This window comes from Mastomys coucha, unplaced genomic scaffold, assembly GCF_008632895.1.
Source record: "Mastomys coucha isolate ucsf_1 unplaced genomic scaffold, UCSF_Mcou_1 pScaffold14, whole genome shotgun sequence".
Taxonomy (NCBI): Eukaryota; Metazoa; Chordata; class Mammalia; order Rodentia; family Muridae; genus Mastomys; species Mastomys coucha.
Genome location: NW_022196896.1, coordinates 91,361,149 through 91,374,167, shown reverse-complemented (window position 1 = coordinate 91,374,167; position 13,019 = coordinate 91,361,149). Strand labels below are relative to the sequence as shown.

General features: G+C 43.2%; 1 protein-coding gene across 4 annotated transcripts in view; it reads left to right on the top strand.

Moving 5' to 3' along the window:
- Positions 1-11,435, top strand: part of Idh1 (isocitrate dehydrogenase (NADP(+)) 1) — a 28,091-nt gene extending 16,656 nt beyond the window's left edge. For 3 of the 4 annotated variants that reach the window (XM_031367766.1, XM_031367765.1, XM_031367769.1), the window contains 6 exons: positions 2,046-2,151; positions 4,206-4,383; positions 5,003-5,154; positions 8,079-8,219; positions 8,824-8,986; positions 10,516-11,434. In XM_031367766.1, coding sequence (XP_031223626.1) covers positions 2,046-2,151; positions 4,206-4,383; positions 5,003-5,154; positions 8,079-8,219; positions 8,824-8,986; positions 10,516-10,606 — 831 coding nt within the window. In that variant the 3' untranslated portion in view covers positions 10,607-11,434. Of the gene's footprint in view, positions 1-2,045; positions 2,152-4,205; positions 4,384-5,002; positions 5,155-8,078; positions 8,220-8,823; positions 8,987-10,515 lie in introns of all 4 variants that reach the window. The other variant, XM_031367768.1, reaches the window with a different exon arrangement.
- The last annotated feature ends 1,584 nt before the right edge of the window (positions 11,436-13,019 follow it).

Genomic DNA, 13,019 nt, shown 5'->3' with positions numbered 1-13,019 from the left:
TTTGAATTTTGTGAGGATCAGTGTTTCTTTTTAAAAACCTCGCCTGGTTCTAATTTCAGCCACATAAAGAACTAGCAGGTGTTACATTAAGCTGATCACTTCATGGATAAAGAGAAAGTCACCCAGTAGTTGCAGTCAGTTTTGTGAAAGCATTCTGTACTGTTTGGAAAACGAATGTCATTCATTTCTGTACTCAGACAGTTAGTCTCATTGGTGAACTGGACAGAAAAGTTGCCAACAACACAGATTACAAAGTCTGTAGAAACTGAAGTTTTGGGTTTTAATAGAAAGTAGCTTATATATCAAAAGGAACCTTAAGCAAAACGGAAACCAGCTAACATCTAGAGGCTTCTGTAGACTCATCCCTGAAAACTGTGGCCACAGCAGATGTCACTGTGTTCCTGGGACAGGGTCACCAGCTTGGTCCTTGATGTGTCACATGGCTTTTGTTTCACAATGTGACTCTCGAGAAGTTCTTCATCGCGGCCAGCCCTTCACACGTCTCCGGAACCCTGGAAAGGGAATCTAGATGACAAAAGTAGATTCCCTGAGCATTACCTAACTAGCATACTGCCTGTTCATTCTTGTTTGTCCTTTTTATTGCTGAATTCTTTCGTGTGGTTATAGTTACTTGAGGAATGGGTTTTCCCTTTTTTCTTTCTTTCTCTCTTTTTTTTTTTTTGAAATAGCATATTGACTCACGGTTTAATCTTCACAGATCTGTACAGAGTATTTTAGGACACATCAGTGCCTCAGTTACCATAGTACTTTTGATGACAGAAGTGTTTAGTCTCTTGTGTTACCTGACTGACTTTTTGCACACTGGTTAGGATTACTGTAAAGCAGCAGGTGTAGCTGGCACCAGCCCGTGTCCTGAAAAAGGTCCCTTGCCACAGTGACTTGTGAGCATCTGGTGCGTTGGGGGCACGTGTCTCCCCTGTAGAGTGGCTCAGGCCCACCTTGGAGGTACCCATCCTTTGAACTGCCTTAACCGGGGCCATCTGTCTGCCGTTGCTGCTTCCAGAATGTCTGCTTTGTGTGGACGTGTGTCTGTGTGAGTCGCAGTGATCATCACAGAGGGAGACTGAACCCTGAAAATCTAACAGCACGTCATATCCCAGGCCACTTGACCAGCTGCATTCTTCCCTGTTTCCTTCATGAAAAACTGGTGCCAGAATCAGATGTACTCAGCATTCAGCTTCTAGATTAGCATCAGGACATGATGTAAGCTCTGTTGTCATCGTCAGTGGGAGAGCACTGCTGGCATCTCTCTCTAGCTTTCCCTCTGGACTATAGCCAATGTCATCTTTCTCTGTTCTCTCATTCTACTCCCCACCACCATTTTGACATTTAAAATGTCTTCTCCCTGTGTCTGCCTTTACGCAGCCACAAGCTTCCTAAAGGGGAATGTCAGTGGTGGATAGTTCTGATTGCCATGTTAACAGTCCCCTGAGAACAGAGTCTTAAGAAGGAATTGTCTTGATTTAGCCTGGCCTGTTGGCTTGTCTGTGAGGGATTTTTTTTTTAACCCAGTTAATTTAAGTGGCACCAACTAGGCCTTGGATTGGATGAAAGAAATAGCCGAGCATAATGTGCATGCATGCGTTGCTTTCCGTTCCTGACTGCGGTGGTGATATGGCCAGCTTCCACACCTTCTGCAGCTGTGACTTCCCCACTGTGATGGACCATCACCTGAACCTGGCTAAAAGAAACCCTTTCTTCCCCAAATTGCTTTTGTTGGAGTGTTTTATCACAGCAATGGAAACAAAGCCAGGACAGAAGTTTATGATATTCTCCATCTTCTCTGAGTTGATGCTCATAAAGCTGCTGTCAGTACCATAGGCCCTTGATGAAGATGTGCCCATCTTCAACATGCACTATTTTACTAACAAGTAGACCTCCCTTATAGTGGACCCCACCCCCAACCCAAACGAACCAACCAAAGAGCCTCACGTTACACTGCTGGTGTTTGGCTCTGCAATCTATTTTTCCCCTTACAGTTTCAGGTGGGGTACTTTTCCTAATGTGTATTCCCCTCTTCACAGTACAGAGCAACTGATTTTGTTGTTCCTGGGCCTGGAAAAGTGGAGATAACCTACACACCAAAAGATGGAAGTCAGAAGGTGACATACATGGTGCATAATTTTGAAGGTATGTGCAGTCTGTCCTGATGCGTTATCACTGCACAGATGGATGCCTTAAGCTACCTTATTACAGTAATTTTGTTTAACTTAGCTATGGCCAAGTGGTGGTGGCATATGCCTTTAATCCTAGCAGATGCAGGCGGATCTCTGTGAGTTTGAGGCAAGCCTGGTCTACAGACTGAGTTCCAGGACATCCAGGGCTACACAGAGAAACCTTGTCTCGAAAAGAGAAAAGAAAAAAAAAGGGAGGCGGGAGCTAGTTTTGCAACTGCCTGACTCTTCAATATATCTGAGGAACATCAAAGTCTAAAGGGTTGGGAGGGTGGTTTTGGGGATAAAGCACTTGAGCACTTGCCACACAAAGTTTAGGACCTGAGTTTGAATCCCCAGAACCCACATATAGGCTAACCACAACTGTATGCCTAATATCAGGCTGGGCTACCCTGGTCCACACAGTGGGTAACACCATGAGACCCTGTCTTAAACAAGATGGAAGACCAACTCCTGAAGTTGTCCTGACCTCCACACATTGTTATGCACAGATGTGTGCATAGTCACTCATATATACACATGAACATCATGCACACATACACATATTTATCTTAAACTATGTCCAAAATTTTAAGCATTCACCCAGAGCCTCCCTAGCGTTTGCATTCCTTGCCTCCTCTAAGTGATATTGTTTTCATAGATTCTATGTCTTCATAGATTCATAGATTCTAGTTCTACCGGTTTATTGTTTTTCACATTCTCAGCCAAGTTAGCCTGGGGCCTTGGCATGGATTCAGGTTCTGACTTTCAGTAATAACAAAGGTCAGTTAATAAGAGTTGTGAAACACCAGTGATTACATGTAATGTAATTATTTACCCCAATTAACACAGGTGTGCTCAGTATGCCTCCGGAAATTAGAAGATTTTTACCCGGTAGTTAAAATGCAAATCTTTCTCTAGTATGGATGCCTAAGTTTAAGATGCATGTTGGGAACAAGAGAGATTACTCACTGGGCAGAGTACTTGGTGTGCAAGCAAGAGCTGAAATCCTCAGATCCTACACACAAAAAGCAAATGTTGGTAACCCCAGTGCCCCTACAGGGAGATGGGAAGCAGAGACAAGAGACTTTGGAAGCTCACAAATTAGCTAACCTGATGAATGCAGTAGTGAGCAACAAAGGAGATCCTGCCTACAGCAACAGAAAATAAAGGCTGAGGTTATCTTCTAGCCCACATGAGTGCGGTGGCATACAGCCACTACACACACACATACATACACACACAACACACACACACAACACACACACCCATGCTGTATATGCACACAGTTAAAAAATAAAGTACAGTCAGGCAATAGTGGCACATGCCTTTAATCCCAGAACTCTGAAGGTAGAGACAGGGGGATCTCTGTGACTTTGAGGCCAGCCTGGTCTACAGAGCAAGTTCCAGGACAGCCAATGCTACAGAGAGACCCTGTCTCAAAAAACAAAACAAAACAAAAAACAAAAATAAACAAATAAAACAAACAAATTCCATGTTGGAACATGTTAAAGTGTGTTAAGAAGAGTTCCAACTTCCTTTCCATCCTTGATTATACTTCTAGTTCCCAGGGGGTAGTTTTCCATGTTTTGATATCTTCCGGATCTTCTGTTGTTTTTGTTTTTGAGATAGGCTCTCACTGTGTAGCCCTGGCTATTGTAAAATTCACTCTGTAGACCAAGCTTGCCTTAAACTCACAGAGGTCTGCCTACCTCTGCCTCCTGTGTGCTAGGATTAAAGACGTGTACCTCTGTGTCTGCAGTCTTTGAGATCTTAAAGACCAAGACCATATGATTTTCTTAATGCTGTTGCCCTTCTAAAATACATTAAAATGCCCTTATCTAAAGCAAATGCTTCCCCTCTGTGCCTGTGCCGTAGCCTGCCCACGTTGGTAGTTCTGGAGTTTCACAGTCCTGAGCCCACGGTGGCCGCTGAGAAATTGGTCCTTGGGTATTGTCTACAGTCTTAGTCTTGCTACAGATACCATCCTTACCTTTCTCCTCTGTGTCCTTGGTGATTTCCTCTCCACAGAAGGTGGTGGTGTTGCCATGGGCATGTACAACCAGGATAAGTCAATTGAAGAATTTGCACACAGTTCCTTCCAAATGGCTCTGTCGAAGGGCTGGCCTTTGTATCTAAGCACCAAGAACACTATTCTGAAGAAGTATGATGGGCGTTTCAAAGACATCTTCCAGGAGATCTATGACAAGTAACTATGGCCCTTATTTCTTTTTCTGTTTCCAAGTAAGAATTGAGGGCATTTAGGGTGTAGCCCCTAAGGCAAGCTGAGTGAGCCACATCATTAACCCTTACATTGGGTAAGGTAAATCTGAGATTTAGCAGGACTGAAAGGAAACTATTCTGAGGTGCTCTTAGAAGGTAAATGTGGTTCCTAAATAAGGGCCACATGTTTATTTTCTTGGTAGGGACAGGGTGTTCAGTGTTTGAATAAAGTAGCCAGTTTATGTTGAAGAGTACCAATATTTTGAAAGTGTGTGTTTCTGAAGCAGGCCCAGTTTATTTTTCCTAAGACCTTTGCTTGAATTGAAAGGTCTGCTTTAAGATGTTATGTTATTCATTTGTAACAGTTCTCACTTCAATGTTTTTCTCACATAATTCTTAGACCTTCTTTTGTAAGAGAGAACAGTGTTCTGAGAGACAGGCACTTTGAAGGCCCAGGATAGGAATCTAAGCATTTGTCTGTCCCAAGTGTGTGCTGTATCTTCTAATAAGAATGTTTCCTGTCCTTTTGGAGAGTTGCAAATGGTATCACTGATAAAACTAATTCATTTTTATTCCTGTTTTCTTTTGTTTGTTTGCTTGTTTAGGCAATACAAGTCCCAGTTTGAAGCTCAGAAGATCTGGTATGAACACAGGCTCATAGATGATATGGTGGCCCAGGCTATGAAATCAGAGGGAGGCTTCATCTGGGCCTGTAAGAACTATGATGGTGATGTGCAGTCAGACTCAGTAGCCCAAGGTAAATCTAAATAAGTGGCCAGAGGACCATGCAGAGGAGGCCCATGCTGCAGTGAGGCTAGCCCACAAAGGTCTCTGGTGTGAGAAGGGGCTTTGGTCTCTTCTTCTGTTTTTAAGACTTCTTTATATGCATTAGTGCTTTGCCTGCGTGTATGTCTGTGAAAGGTCCCCTACAGTTGGAGCTGTTTTAACAGTTGTGAGCTGCCATCTAGGTGCTGGGAATTGAACTGGAGTCCTTGGGAAGAGCAGAGCTCTTAGTGGTGAGCCATCTCTCCAGCCCAGCCATCCAAGGGACTTTCTTAATCCTTGTCAAATGATGAACCATTAACAGTGCAGGAAGCCTGGAGGCACCCTCAGGTGCCTAGATAAGTGGAATCACGTTCCTCCTGGGAAAGTAGCTTTACTCAAAGTCACACAGAAAGGTCTTAAGTGATTTGCCGTTCTTGGCTCCAGCCTTAACAATGCTAACACATCTCAGACCTTTACCCCAGTTGAAGGTCCCAATGGGTAGCTAATGCCATAGCTGAACACTCAATTTCCCTATCCTCCTAGCTCATGAGGCCGGATGTGGGGGTACACACCTTAACCAGGAGACAGAGGCAAGTGGATTTCTTTGATTTCCAAGGCCAGCATGGTCTACATAATGAGTTTGAGGACAGCCAGGGACATATAGAAAAGCTCTGTCTCCAACAAACAAAAGAATGTAGGGAGAATACCAAGAAGTTGTAAAGTGAGGGACCCCAGCACCAAGGCCGGGGTCTCCAAGAGGTCATTCATCTGGCTGTGAGTCCTAAGTATGCTTGCTCCTCCTGCCAACCTTGAAGGCTGCTCTAATGCTCTGTGAAACAAATGCTTGGCGCTTAGCTTCCAATACAAAGGAAATGTGTAAAGCCCAGTGCTGCTTACAGCCCAGGGTGGTTTTGCCATGTAAAATTCCCTGACTTCCACACCAGATTGCCCTTTGGTTTCTGGTTTGCACAGGAAAGTCCAAGAACACGAATCTCCCTGGAGGAGTGTTTGAGTTAGTTCCAATTATGTTTACTTTCCCACGGGAGGTACTGCTTTTGGTCTTGTGAAAGCTGAGTATCTCTAATCAGTTTGAAAATCAGTAGACCAGACCGACAGAAGGTAACATTAGTGTCATATAAATTGGTTACACAACTCTCTGTCTCTCTAAAACCTAATGTGTTTATGTATTAGAGTGGAACAGTCCTTTGTAATGAAATCCTGGTAGATAAAAAATGGAAAACAAACAAACAAACAAAAATGGCAGGTGTCATCAGAGTTCTGGGAAAGGTACACAAAGCCATTCTAAGGCCTTATATGACTAGGCATGTGCTGTATCGTGAGCTAAATCCCCACACCCATTGTTTTAATGTCCAGTCAAAGTGCAATAAGCACTGTTAGCCAACACCATGTGCTTGCCTAAAGCCTATAAATCACTTGAGCTCAGAGAGCCAATCAGGTTACAAGGCAGCAGAGGGGCCTTCCCTCTCCTGGAGAGGTACAACTGCTGTGTACTCACACACAGCCTTTCATTTATGTTCTGAGCTTGACGATGGCACCTGCTAGTGTTGTGGTAGATATGGTGGGTAGGAGCCACAAAGCCACAGAGTGGGGTGGAGCATAGGTCGGATCCACAGTGAGGTACGAAGCCCCTCACCAGTCACTGCACCACTGAAGCCTTGGGGCTGCACAGGTACTGGAGAGAGCCACTGCTCCCACACAGAGGCATCTTTACTTTCTACAATGCTTTCCCTCTGTTTACCAGTTTCAGCATAAGGAATTGCTGTTGGATCAGCATGAGTAGATTTAGACTGGTACAGTTAGGCGGTAGGAGGACGGATCTCAGTTCCTCTGGCGCATACTTAGGACCTGTTGCCGGATAAAGAGCTGTTGGGGATCCTGTCCTAATCACTTACAAATGCATAAAATAAGGAGGGAAAAGATTGATTTCACTGAAGTCAAAGATGACCAAAACAATATAGGCTGGTAAAATGGTTCAGCAGGCAAAGGCATTTACCACCAAGCATGGTGATTGGAGTTCAGTTTCCTACATCCACGCAGTGGAAGGATAGAAGTGACTCTCAAAACTTGTCCTCCGATCTCCACACATACGTAATGTGATCAAAAAGTAAAATAAAAGAATCTTCTTGGTGTCAGACAAAAAAAAAAAGTAGCCTGCTTATAACCTCTTTATTTTAATTTATCATCAGCTTCGTTAGGTGGTCAGGGGAGAGTAAAGAAAATGGAAGTGCTTTGCAGTCGAGTAAAGAATGCATGAAAACAGCTGCATGGACTTGAAAGTGTCAGTCAGGTTGGCTGGATAGGGAGCTGCAGGCAGAGGTGTTTGTCAGGAGCGGTGAGAGCAAGGGAAAGCCAGTGGGCTGTTCCTGCATCCACCCACTCCATCCTGCTTTTAATCCGCCTTTTCAACCCCATCTCAGCAAGGGTGAGTGAGCCACTGGAGGGCAGCAGATGACTCACTTCCACGCTCCAGAACAAAGGGGCATTCCACACAAAACAAAAATCTGTTCTAAGGGATATAAGTTCGCAATCACATGTGCATGATTATGTGTGTATTCTTCTAGTCCCACAGCAACTCAGCGAAGTAAGTGCTCTTATTATCTAACTTTATAGGCAGGAAAACTGAGTCATGGGAACTATGAAGCCTCAGAAGTAGAATGGAGTATAGGCCACCCCCCAATATAAAGCAGGTGCTCCAGAGAGAATAATAGCCTTTCCAGATGGTTTGATTCAAACTTGAAGCTGGGGTCCTGCTTTCTGAAGAGCATGATTGATGCTTGTGTGCGCTTGTGTTTACTTTGTTTATCATAACCTGTCAACATCGAGCCACTTACTCTCATCTCTAGAGCAGTGCTGTTCATTCAGTCAGACCCAACGCTTCATGCTCTACACTTACAGGTTATGGCTCCCTTGGCATGATGACCAGTGTGCTGATTTGTCCAGATGGTAAGACGGTAGAAGCAGAGGCTGCCCATGGTACCGTCACACGTCACTACCGCATGTACCAGAAAGGACAGGAGACCTCCACCAACCCCATTGGTAAGATAGTATCTACTTTACTGTTTTCCAGCCAGAGAACTCTTTAAAGGCAATCTCAGAGGAACTGAGAAATGTACCTTTGCTACTCACAGACTCCTACAAAATCATCACCAAAATCATTACTTTGTTTTATTTGGAGGGTGGGTGATGAAACAATGTCTTTGTGCCCTAGGTTAACCTAGAACTTTTATGTGCAGCACAGGCTAGCCTTAAAATTGTAGTAATCTTCCTGTCTCCACTTCCCAAGTGCTGGGTTTATGGGTGTATACTATAATTAGGAGCTATTTTAATGTCCTTTAAAATGCAGAAGATCGATACTGTATTTTGCTGAAGAATAAATGCTACAGAGAGGAGCGTTTTCAGAAGCATTTTCCTTTACCCTAGGAACAATGAGGTGTCGCTTAAGGCCAAATAGTTAAATCTCTCTTAACAGAGCCTCAGATAAAATATTTCCAACCATCCTTAAACTCATCCGTAATTCATAGCACCTAGTGATGACTATCACCTAAACGAAAAGCTGCCCCATCTCTGCAAAGAGTGAAACCCTAGGAGTCCCCATACCTGGAACGATTTGAAAAAGTGACTTTTCGTTTTCTTTTCTTAGCTTCCATTTTTGCCTGGTCCCGAGGGTTAGCCCACAGGGCAAAGCTTGATAACAATAATGAGCTCAGCTTCTTTGCCAAGGCCTTGGAAGAAGTCTGCGTTGAGACCATTGAGGCTGGCTTCATGACTAAGGACTTGGCTGCGTGCATTAAAGGCTTACCCAAGTAAGTGTGAGATGCCCGGCACTCTGTGGTCAAATCACTCCTCATGGAAGTTATGTGAGTTGTTTGTCTTTTCTGGGGTCAGCAGCATACACTATGTGTGTATTGTGTGGTAGCAGGTAGACAACCTACTCAGCTCTATGAAATCATCTTTGTACAACCACACACTTTCACATTTGTCACTGGAGCAGGAAAGTGGCCATAGATCATAAAGAAATGCATAATAGGCACAGTGGCAAGCTAATCAAACTCCTGTGTACAGAACTGGGCTACAACTAGATTTGGTTTATGAGCTGTGCTCTAAATTTGCTGCTTTCTGACCTAGTGGGCAATATTAAAATGAAAGAGTTTATTTAATTAAAAAAAAAAAAAACAATGAGGAGGCGGAGTGATAGCTCAGGGCTTGAGAACACTCACTGCTCTTGCAGGGAATTCGAGTTGGGTTCCCAGCACCCAGGTTCAACTCCAGGGTTCTGACATAGGTAGCTACACTGGTGTGCAAACAGACACACACAGAGACACACACACAACTTAATAAAAATAAATCTGTAGAGAAAACTGACACTGAAGGACACTTGGAGACTAGATTATTCTACCCTTTTGTTTTCTTTGACTTCCCAGTGAGTAAATAGCCTGAGTATAAATAGAAGCGATCCAGATGGTGTAGTCCCTTCCTGAAGTACCTACCAGTGTCCCTGTGGTGCCAAGATTTTTTTTTTTTTGAGGACCTGGGACCTGGTGTCCTAGCTAGATCACCTGTTACCCAGAATCCTCTCTCAAGGAGAAATTATAAAGTCAGCTCTGAAACCATAAACACACAACAACAGAAGTGGACTCATCAGGTTGTGTCTTCATATTTGTGCATATGTATATGTAACAATAATAATTGGGGAAGAAGACTATCAATTAGAGAGTGGAGGGGCATGGAAAGAGCTGGGACTTGAGAGTGACTGAAGGGAGGGAAGGGATGGAGGAAGAAAGTAATATAATTATATTTCAATTAAAATGTACAAAAGTTTAAAAAAAGTTAAACAAAACAGAAAATAAAATCCTACTTAAATGTAAATTAATACCATTTCCCTACCAGTACACCCTCAAAAATCTGTTACAGTTGGTATAGCCCAGGAAAGAGGTGGACTCATTTACTACATGTTTCTTAAATCTCCAGCAAAGATACATTTGCAGCATTCTTACCAGTATAGTGGTTTTGAAACATATTCTTCAGGCATTTATTAACAAACTTTAACTGGAATGGTTTCCGTCACATTGGCATTAGCCTGACCTAAAGCTCCTGGTAGTTCAAAGTCATACAACAAGTAGTCTCCTGAGAATGTATGCACATGAGGCCCCACTGCAGGCTACCCTGAACACAGTCAACCCCAGGAACCTCAGTCATAGCTCACAGATTTGTAGCTTTTTAACATTAATGAGTTCTCTTCTAGAAGTGTAGTAGCATTGCTATGATTTGTTTTTAATTACTTCTTGCCATGTCAGAGAAAAAACTAAATTTCTTTTTTTTTTTCTCCCACCAGTGTACAACGTTCTGACTACTTGAATACATTTGAGTTTATGGACAAACTTGGAGAAAACTTGAAGGCCAAACTAGCTCAGGCCAAACTTTAAGGTCAAACCTGGGCTTAGGATGAGTCTTTGTGGTAACTAGGTCCACAGGTTTACATATTTTTTTTAGTAACACTCAAGGTTAAAAACAAAAATCATTTTGTAATTTGTTTAGAAGACAAAGTTGAACTTTTCTATATGTTTACAGCCATTTTCCTTTTTCATACATTTATTACCACCTTAATGAATGTGGTGGGGAAGTTTTTTTTAATTGTATTTTATTGTGTAGTAGCAGTCTAGGAATTATGTTAGTACCTGTTCACAACTAACTGTCACTTTTTCTCATGCTCTAATGTAAATGACCAAAATCAGAAGAGCTCCAATGGTGAACAATAGCTACATTATGGTTCCCCATAAGCGTGAAAGAGAAACTTACTTCCCCTGTTGTCCATGAGTGTGAACACTAGGGGCTTTTGTGTACAAATGTTGTACTGTGTGTGAGAGAGCTAGACAGTGAGCTCACACAAGACTGAAACAGATAGGATGTGTGTAGCTAGAATGCACGGCAGCCATGTTTATAAAGAGCACTTATGTGTCCAATATACTAGTTATATTTTCAGACCACTGGAGAATTCCAGGTCTAAAATAAATACAGACTGGAGGTTTCTGCCCTTTGATTTCTCTTCTGCTGTGAGCCAGCCCAAGTGTTATCCTACCCCAAGCAGTTTCACCCATGTGCAATAATGGGAGCTGTACCATTTGGATTTCTGCTGGCCTGCTGTCTTTCTTTTATATAAATGTGATTTTCTCCAAAAGCTGGTCTCAAACACTATTCCAGTCTAGTCCTTCTAAACTGTTAATTTTAATTAAAATGAAGTACTAATGACTCTTCTTTGAAGTGTTGCTTTTCATTTCTTTTCCTATTACTGTAATAATACCTTGATAAAAGCATTTTAGAGGAGAAAGGGGTTCATTTTGGCTCACAGTTCAAGGTACAGTCCAAGTGTGGCTGGGAAGTCAGGGTAGCACGAGCTTGGAGCAGCTGGTCCTAGCAGAGAGCAGTGAATGCATGCCTGTGCTCAGCACACAGTGCTGTGCTCCACGGTACACACTCCAGGACCCCTAGCCTAGAAACCAAGATGGCGCTTCCCATAGTGCTTAACAGAAATTAGAGAATCCCTTGCCTGTATGCCTAGAGACCATATCCCAGGTGATTCTAGGCTCTGTCAAGTTGAAAAGTAACACAGTCACAAACACTAGATTATGTCCTCGCCACAGGAATTTGACCTGAAAATATTTCTTCTTTTAAGAAGTCTACTGTGTGACAGCTTGTGGTGGTGTGTACCTGTAATCCCAGCACGTAGGAGGCAGAGGCAAGCAGATCTCCGAGTTCCAAGCCAGCATGGTCTACAGAGGGAGTTCTAGGATGCCCAAGGCTATAACTGAAAACTCCTATCTCCAAAACATCAAAACAAACAAAAAAAGTTTTCTGGGGAGTAGGATACATAAATTAACAGACAGTGAGAGGGGAATCTGCTCTGGAGGCACAGAACAGTACTGCAAGATCCTGCCTCCAGTGTAGGGAATGAGGACAGACCTAAGGAACTGGTAAACTATCAGCAGATGCTGCATAAACTAAAGAATGTAGGCATTGCCCTGTAAGTTAATAGGGAGACAGTGAAGAATTCTAAGAAGGGAAAGGCATGATCATGTTTCTAGTCTTAAACCCAGCACTCTTGTAAAGGATGTTCGGTGAAGGGAGGTAGGATAGCAGACACTGCTGAGGGAGGAGGACTACTTGGGAGACAACTGTAACACATTCATTGAAAAACAAAAATTGAAGGTCCAACTGGCGGGTGCACTCAAGAAAATGGGATAGAATTCTGAGATCCCAGAAGGGGTGGATGGGGCTGGAGACACGGTTCAGTTAGTAAAGGGTTTGCAAGAAGACCTGAAGTCAATCCCCAAATACACCTAAGAAAAAAAAAGAAAGAAAGAAAAAATAAAAGTGGTTGGTGCCTAAGGAATAGCAGTAATCCAAGGCTGACCCCTGGCTTACCCATGCACACATGTATATGCCCATACATGTACACATAAACAAAAACTGAGTGAGTAGGCTTCTCTATAAGCTCGTGACGTGGGTGGTGACGGAGCAGTAGGAAGTCTCCCTGGCCTCCTTCTCAACACTAAGAGAAGGCTCTCCTCATCCCAGTATCTTCGGTGGAGGAGGCTCTACGAATCTGGACTCTCCTACCTCAAAAGTCCATTAGGGCCAGTGAGATGGTTCAGCCAATAAAAGCACCTGCCACCAAGCTTGACAACTTCAGACTGCCTTCTGGTACCTGCATGTTGGAAGGAGAAATGGTGACAGTTGTCCTCTGACTCTTAACACATGCATGATCCCACCCCTCAAAAAAGGGGGTTAAAAAATGTAGAACAAAAAAGCCAATGAGTGGAGAGGCTGTCTCTCATTTTC